An 8,310-nucleotide genomic window follows, 5' to 3' on the forward strand; every position below is an offset into this window, starting at 1 on the left:
TTGAGCTCTCCGCCTCTAAAAGATTTTAAACTTACCCACATATTCATAACGAACTAGAAAATTACAACTATTGTTATAGCTGAATACAGTACATCAATTGAATAATTAGTTCAAATGAGAGTCTTGCAGGAATAAAAACTCAACCAATCTTTCCTCAGACTGTGGGAAGGATGCAGTGTAGTGCACTTTTCAGAAATCCCTGACCCAGTATTTTAACAGAATGAAGATTTTCCAAGGTGATGCCCTGGGCTGATTAATTATTTTGTGTTCTCTCTTGTCTCTGAAGCCAGTGCAGATATTTAAGAAAGCTAGTTCACACAAACAGTCCCATCACCCATCTCTTGCTCACTCTCTGCCCTCCAATCTGCTCAAATCAGTGGTTTTGGTCACTTTAACACAGACTGTTTTGGGTGCCTTCCTGTTTTCTTGCTGCGGGGCTGTGGTTTGAATTACAGTATGTTGTGTCCGTTTTGACTGCTCGCTACAGCACAGAGACACCACACTGCTAGGCGATGAGCAACAAAGGAAGAAAAGAGATGCATACTTCTTAACCTGTTAATGAAGTACTGAAACAACAGTGGTGCAGAGTTGCAAAAAAACAATATGGCAGCCAAACAACAAAGAGCACACCATAGCTAGACCAGGGATGAGTACCCCCAGGCTTCGGGGTCACAGGAGGATCCTTTGATTTTCACCATATCTCTGGTCCTAATTACTAAGCTAATTATCTGTTAAGAACATAGTCTTTTTTATGCTTTAATCAGTTACTGATTGATATTTACCTGTAAAATGCAAAGTCATCCACCTTGATTGTATCTGCCCATGTGTGAGCTAGACCACAGGAACTGTGTAGACATCAACTCTTGAAATATGATAAAACTGGACTGGTCGTTGCTCCAACCAGAGATCTTAAACATTTCATTTAACAGATCTGTCACATATTAACATCTTTCCCCATTTTTTTAAAGTTAGAATCGCTCGTTGTCTTATCACACACCAGCCAAACTTGGGATTGCCAATTGGAGTTTACATTTCAGCTCTCTGATGATGACTCCTCTACAGGCTCAGGAAAATAATGAGACTAGCAGGTCTGTTGCTCTGTTGTGCCCAACTTCAGGATCACACTGACAGGAGAGTCAGCTTTGACAAGCGCATCTCTCAAGCATGCAGGAGTCCCTGATCACTGAGAGCTCAGAGGGCCCTGACCAGCTTGCAGAAATAGTCACCCCATCAACAAGACGTCAGCTGCGCACCAACACTTAGGAAAATCCTAACAAAGAGCTTTGTTTATCAATGGATTGAAGAGAGACCTGTGCGACACAAGTAATCCACCATTGGGGTATCTGAGCCTACCACACAGCACACCACACAAACCAACGGTCCCAACTTTGTAGATGACTTCAGTCTCAGCCCACATATCACATATACATGTTCATGGATGTGGTCATGAATTGGTTCAATTTATTAATAGAAAACTGGGTGGGAAAGCACCCCCAACCCAACAACAGACAGCAATTAAAAAGGCTTGATTCATTTTTTAAAATCCAAATAATGAGTTTAATTAAGCAACTTAGATCCGGGGTAGAATGAAAAGCGAAGAAGCTCTTGAGGGTGGCAGCTGCACTGTCTGTGCTATGTGCCACACGGTCTTAGTGATTTACCATAACATAAGGGGCGAGACTGGAATTTCCCATTGCTACTTAAAACTGTTTTTCTGCCCGGGACCAAGGCTCCAACCTAGAAGAGGAGCTTGTCCTTCTGATCACTTCCACAGCAGGATGTTCAGCTTGGCAAGTTTCATTAGTTGGTACTTAATTCAACTACTTAATTAATTGAAATGGCTATGCCAAAGAACAACACTAAAATGGACCAAGGGGTGCAGTGTTTGATACCCACCTGGAAGCAAACATGTGCACAACATAGACATGCACACACAACTCATCACACCCCAGCTGGTGCAAAGACCATAGTCAACACGACAACAGAAATCTGCAGATGGTATTTTGTTGGAGAGGGGGGGGACCTGTTGAGGCTGTAAACCTAATTTCCTAACAGGGGACAAATCAATAGGATTACAAACAACGCGATTACCCCCTGGAAGACAAAAGTACAGGACAGGTAGCGGAAATAATTTAATTTAAACTAATTTCTGCACATAAGTTTGGTTTGAGGAATTATGCTTATGATATACTGTACATTTTAGACTTCAGTAACCTCCAGGCTCTTCACTCAAATGGTAATAAATAGTGTTACTAACACTGGATTATACCTCAACGTTGTATAATTCTCATGGCCACCCCCAAGCCTGACACGCAAACTGGACTGGCAGCTTCTGTCACACTCCAGGCAATGTGTGTCTCTTCCTGAAGGTGACGTAACTCCTGCCAGTGCGCCACTGTGCCGTCACTACAGCTCCCCGTGCCCTGTGACTCATCTTGTTGTGTGGAACAGCAGATTCATCAACACTAATCTAAACTCACCCGGATCACTTAAAACAAATTTGCTGCTTTGGCGCCCTCTGGTGTACAGACAGAATATTACAACGCGTAGTACCATGCTCCCTCCTTTACTTACTGGGCAGAAGAGATACACACCAAACAAAAGGAACCCTGAAGAACGATAGATATCTAGTGCCTGAGCAGCCACTTTATTAGAGCCTGGTAACACTTCTTCATTTTAGATTTTTCAGCACTATCGTCTCGTACAAATTGATGAAGCCCCCAAAAAATATACCCTACTTAAGCAGAAACCCATAAGGACTCATATTCATGAAGGACACATGAAGAAATCAGAACAGACAGCTTCACGTTGCTTATGTTGGTATGTATTGCAGAAGCACAAGCATGCCTTGAAATCTCAGTCCACAATGTGGTCATGTTTCTCAGGTATGTAACGCGGCTACATTAGGCTGCAAAAGCGAGTTCTCAAATTTCTTTGTGAAGAAGAATCTCTGCCAGAAGTCTGACCTGTAGAATTTCCCTCACCTGCTTCACTTGGTGATTCTGCATCATTTGTACCTCCCCTGCTGCCAGGACCGTATCCCTGAATTAATTCAACGCTCTTGGGACAACGGAATTGCGGGCTGTGGGAGTTCTGGTAGCTGCTGTTGGATCTCTGGGAGCAGAGTGGTTCCTCAGTAAACCCACTGCGTCCCCTTGAATGAGCTGAAAGAGACACCAGGTTCCCCAGATCCCAGTCATCCCTTCCGGTCCCCCTGATCTGAGTAGGAGGCAGGTCTTTCGGAGAACCCTGAAGCCAGAATAAGCTTGGGTCATTGGAGGACTTCTGGTCCGTCTGTAAAGGCTGGTCCATTAGGGGATCTGGATGGCAGCCGGAAGAATTTGCCGATCTCAGGTGAGCTGCGGGAAATAGGTCTCTGATGGAACCAAAGATCCTGGGGGGTGACTGGAAATCTACATATGCTGTGGGGCTGTGGTTTGAATTACAGTATGTTGTGGACGTTTTGACTGCTCGCTACAGCACAGAGACACCACACTGCTAGGCGATGAGCAACAAAGGAAGAAAAGAGATGCATACTTCTTAACCTGTTAATGAAGTACTGAAACAACAGTGGTGCAGAGTTGCAAAAAAACAATATGGCAGCCAAACAACAAAGAGCACACCATAGCTAGACCAGGGATGAGTACCCCCAGGCTTCGGGGTCACAGGAGGATCCTTTGATTTTCACCATATCTCTGGTCCTGATTACTAAGCTAATTATCTGTTAAGAACATAGTCTTTTTTATGCTTTAATCAGTTACTGATTAGTCCGCTCCCTTCTGTTCCAACGGAGATGTCGTACCTGGCCCTTTCTGCCTCCACCTCAGCCTCTCCCCAATCCTCTCCTTGAGTCCCCGAACTCCCCTCGGTCCTTTCAGCAGTAAGGCGATGGCCCTGCTCTGCTCCTGGATCTCCTGGTGCAGCCGCTGCTTCTCCATCAGCAGGGTCTCCACACAGTGCTGCAGCCTCCCCACCTCCACACTCCACCCCTGGACAACACATCCACACAGTCAGCTGGAGACGTCACGGGCGGGGCACAGAAACGAGCACCCCGTTTCCAACTCATTTATGCAGCTGTCCTTTCCTTACGGAAGCCACTACTTAATCAACAACACCGAACACAATCCGACAGCTGAAGAACAGTAGTGGGGATGTTTTGATTGAAGTACTCAAGGAGGAAGGACCGGGACTGGCCGCGCACGCTGCCCATTTTGAAGACGATCCAAGAAGAGCCTGGCGGCAGCCACTGCACGGGCCTTTCGAGGCGCACTTCTCCCTGACGAAGAGCTGGAGTCCGAGCGCGTGACGAAGGGTCCGTACGCAGACCGGGGGAGTGGGGATGGCGGCTGGCGTGAGCGGAAAAGGGGAAGGAGTCCCGGGAAGGCCTACCTGTCGGCACCACTCCTGGATGGCGCTGGCGGGCAGGGGCCCCTGCACGCTGCCGTCCCGCCGCAGGTAGACCTGGCCCCGGTCCGTCTGGTACAGCACCGGCGGGGCCGGGGCCGGCGGCGGGCACAGGCGGAGCCGCAGCACCCGCAGGGAGAGCCGCGAGGGGGCGCCGGGCCGCACCACGGGCACGAAGCCCAGGCGGTAGCTGTGCGTCGACCAGCAGCCGCAGGCGGTCCTCCTGCCGGGGGTCGCAGCGCACGCCCCGCACCACGCCCGCGTCGTCCACGCCCACCAGCAGGCTGCCCCCTCCCCCGTTCAGGAAGGCGCAGGCGTACTTCCGGAGGTGCTGGTGGAACCCCTTCTTCAGGTACTCCCTGAGTGTGGAAGGTGCCGAAACCCTGGTTTCTTTCCGGGAACGGCTGGATGAGATACTTGGACCGGTTCCCTAACACTTCCCCTGGATCGACATCCTCGGGCACGAGCCGTGAGAAAGCTTGGTCATGAAGTTAATTATTACCAGCAAACCGTATAAAATTGAGCCCACTGGTAGCCTTTTCCTAAGTCGTTGAATCTGTGGTTAAACTCCTACAGGATGGTGTTTAATCGGACAGAAAAGTGCAATGCTTGGGATGCAAAATAATTCTACTTAGTATTTCAAATAATAAAATAAGCGCTTTCCAAAATTCATAACGAGACGAGTTTCACAGGGAATGTTATCTTTCAGAATTGACCAATAATTTACAAATTGCACCTAAGACCTGGTCTACCGTGAATTCCAACCGGAATGGAGCTGGGAAACAGAATTATCATCTCAACAATGAAACAATTAACAGCTCGGGTGGAATAAAACTAAGAGAGCTCTCTAGAAACGAGTGGCACTTGACAACGCACATCTTACCAACCACAAATGCCACCTGTTTGAAATGAGCAAGAGCAGTGTTTCAGATGCCTACAGAAACGAGGGCTCTTAAGAGAAATTGACGCGTGGATAAAATCCAAAAGTTTCGCTGTTTGTGTTAATATATATATTAATTTCTCAGCCTCGTGAGCAGTAAATGAATTTGCAATCGCCGTCTCAACTTGGCGTGTTCACACGTTCAGCATACTGTAGCAAGTAGCGCCACGCCACGTACAGATCACCTGTGCACAGCTTTTCAAAGGCTCTGCTATAAAGAAAAAATACGCCAAGCCTAGCCCGAACTGTGTACATAAAGCCGCGAATAATCCTCGTATATTAACACACACGTTCAATGCACAATGCAGTTTGGAAAACAATGCAAATTGTAACGACTCATTAATATAAAACACAAGCAACCGTAGTCTTGAAGCTTGGTTCACATATTACACTGGAAACAAAATCGATGGGAAAAAAATAAACGCCCAAAAGCGCCCCCCGCCAGCGTAATCCCACAAAATCATCTACCAGCATTTTCTCTTGTTAGAAAACACTTCGCTTCATTAAAGTGAGCTGCGGCGGTGCTTTGCATCTACACCAATACACATTTCCAGCATTTAAATGTAGACAAAAAAAACGGCGTTACCTGAGCGAAAAACCTAGTGTTGGCCCGCTGTATGCCGAAGATGACGGTTAAATGCGATCAGTTTCCAGAATATTAAACGTGACGGAGATAATTTGCGGCCCATGGAATCCGGCGATGAGATCAAACTCCACTCACAGCGCAGACACGAAGGCCTAGGCGGTATCTGGACACGAATGTGCTCCCGCTGAAGTCGTTCCCAGAGTTCCCCTGTCCCGGTTCTGGGCCGGTTCTGCTCGCCAAGATCACTGCTCTCGACCGCATGAGCCACTGTGTGTTAATACCGAACACAGCGCACTGGGAAAACTATCCAAATCAAGTCACATTCGTAAACATCTCAATCCAATATGTTCATATAAAGCATTTGGATATTTTGTACCTTATTTATATACTGTATATGGCATTGCCACTACACTCACAGAACTGTGTATATACTGTGTATTCTATCAACCCCAAGAACAATATCATTCCTTTGCTTTTAGGTTTTAATTCCAACATCGAACAGCTCAGTTTGACTCCCTCTGGCAGGGGTATCAAAGAACTGGAGTCCTGAAGGTTTTTCAAGCAGCCCCACACAATTAAGTACAGATCTGCAACAAGTTAACAGGCGGAGTAAGTGAGGTCACAGGCAGCCTCGCCCCTCTGCCTCGGAATATCACACCTTCATCCTACTGCACTTGCCTCCGCCACGCTTGAACTCCACGTTGCGGGTCTCTCTGCCAACGTGTGCCCCGTAGAACAGCCTCTCCTTGCCCACAAGCTCCTGGTTTTGGATGGCGCTGTCGGACTGAGTGCCCGCGGGTTCGGGCGGGGCCAGCTCGCTCTCCGGGGGGGCCGGCTGGTCACTTCGCCTGCAGCGGGAATGCTGGGAGCGAGAGACGAGAAGAAGGGAGAGCTGAGGAGTGCAGCGGGCACCCCGACACGTGTGCCACCTCTGACCCCGCACTTCTTCAACAGCTCAGCAGGGTAGGCGCGTCTGTGTCTGCTGACATCTCTCAAAAAGGAATGGGGGGCTTTCCAAATTGCAGAGCTATGCGTAGTGTTTCTACCTAGTGTGAGCTGATGCACTCTCGCAATGTTCATGGTTTTTTTTTTTTACTCTTTACTGTACCAGTACGTTTTTTGATCAAGGACTGTTTGCTGATTAGATCCCTATCTGCCCTGAAAGACGCTACCTGACAGTTTCTTACTGAGAGCTGTTTGTGCTGCCTGGCGGCTGTCTGAAGGCTTTGGTCTCCTCGCCGTCTCCCTCTGCGGACCTCCGAGCCTGGTGGGGTATCTCTCTGAAAGTGTTCCTTCCTCTCCAGCTTTCTGCCAGACGCTGTCCATGCCAGGCTTTGCCCTTCCCACGTCTCTGTAGGTTCCTGGTGCCATGTCCACCCGCACGCTGGACACCTGATCTCCTGGACAGGTGTGATGCTAGCCCCAGGAGAAGCTGGGGCAGGCTGATGGCTGTGTGGGAGAACATGATCGCTAGGCTGTCTAGGAGGGCACACGTCACTGGGGGTAAACCCATGGTTTTTAGCTGCGTTAGGCAGAGCAACTGGCTGGCACTCGGGGGTGCTTATCTGGTCATCAGAAGGGGACTGTGGGCTGCTTGAGAGAAAAGCATCCACTCTAGGGCTCACACTATTGTTGCTACATGCGCCTATTAGGTCTTCTGGGGTATCACTTTGTTTGCTGAAATGCCCAGCACCATTGCAAGTGTTTGCAGTGGGGTTGTCAAGCATGCAAGTCAGAGGTCTGGGGGTATCAGTCTGGCTGCCAAGCAGACAAAGACGATTGTCGCCATCAAAAACTGTCTCATGGCAAAGTTGGGAAACTGGATTCCCGTGGTCTCCAGAGGTATGAGCTGGCTGGCCATGAGGGAAAGCCTTTACAACTGGGGAAACAGGCAGGCTGTCAGCAGGGGTTGTTGTGTGGTTACTGTTAAGGTGTCCCTGGTTGCCATGCATACTGGCGTGCTCATCATGGTTACTGGGGTTTGCTCCAGACACGCATGTCTGGTCGCTAGGAGGAATCAGGTGGTCATGAGGTGTCCCAGCCTGTTTTGTAGGGGTGACAGGCTGGGAAGAAGAAATATGCAGTGGGTTGCTGAGGAGGTCAGTATCATCGCCAGGGACTGGAGGCTTATGATTAGGGGTGACAGACACATTTGAGTGAGAGCAAGCCTGGGTACACCTGTGGTCATCTTCAGTGAAGTGACTGGAGTGAGTCTGCAGTACAGTGGAAGGGACATGGCAGTCCTTCCAGAGGCCACCGGGCTTGGTGCCAGTGGCACTGCAATCGGTCCTGTTGGGGGTGGGCACTTCTTTACCAACACTGGAGTCTCTGCAGTGGGCAGGGGACGTGCTCTGCTCAGTTTTATCACCCTGAGGCTTGC

The 8,310-nt window shown here is 48.9% G+C and overlaps 1 protein-coding gene across 1 annotated transcript; it reads right to left on the reverse strand.

The window, feature by feature from the left end:
* Window positions 1-2,705: 2,705 nt before the first annotated feature.
* LOC102693147 (uncharacterized) lies at window positions 2,706-7,734 on the reverse strand. The gene is given in 6 exon segments (XM_069195902.1): window positions 2,706-3,359; window positions 3,803-3,989; window positions 4,390-4,597; window positions 4,599-4,763; window positions 6,605-6,792; window positions 7,118-7,734. Coding segments are annotated over 6 exon segments (1,749 nt in total). The 5' UTR covers window positions 7,658-7,734; the 3' UTR covers window positions 2,706-2,898.
* Between the last annotated feature and the right edge of the window lie 576 nt (window positions 7,735-8,310).

This window comes from Lepisosteus oculatus, chromosome 11 (genome assembly GCF_040954835.1).
Source record: "Lepisosteus oculatus isolate fLepOcu1 chromosome 11, fLepOcu1.hap2, whole genome shotgun sequence".
Classification (NCBI taxonomy): domain Eukaryota; kingdom Metazoa; phylum Chordata; class Actinopteri; order Semionotiformes; family Lepisosteidae; genus Lepisosteus; species Lepisosteus oculatus.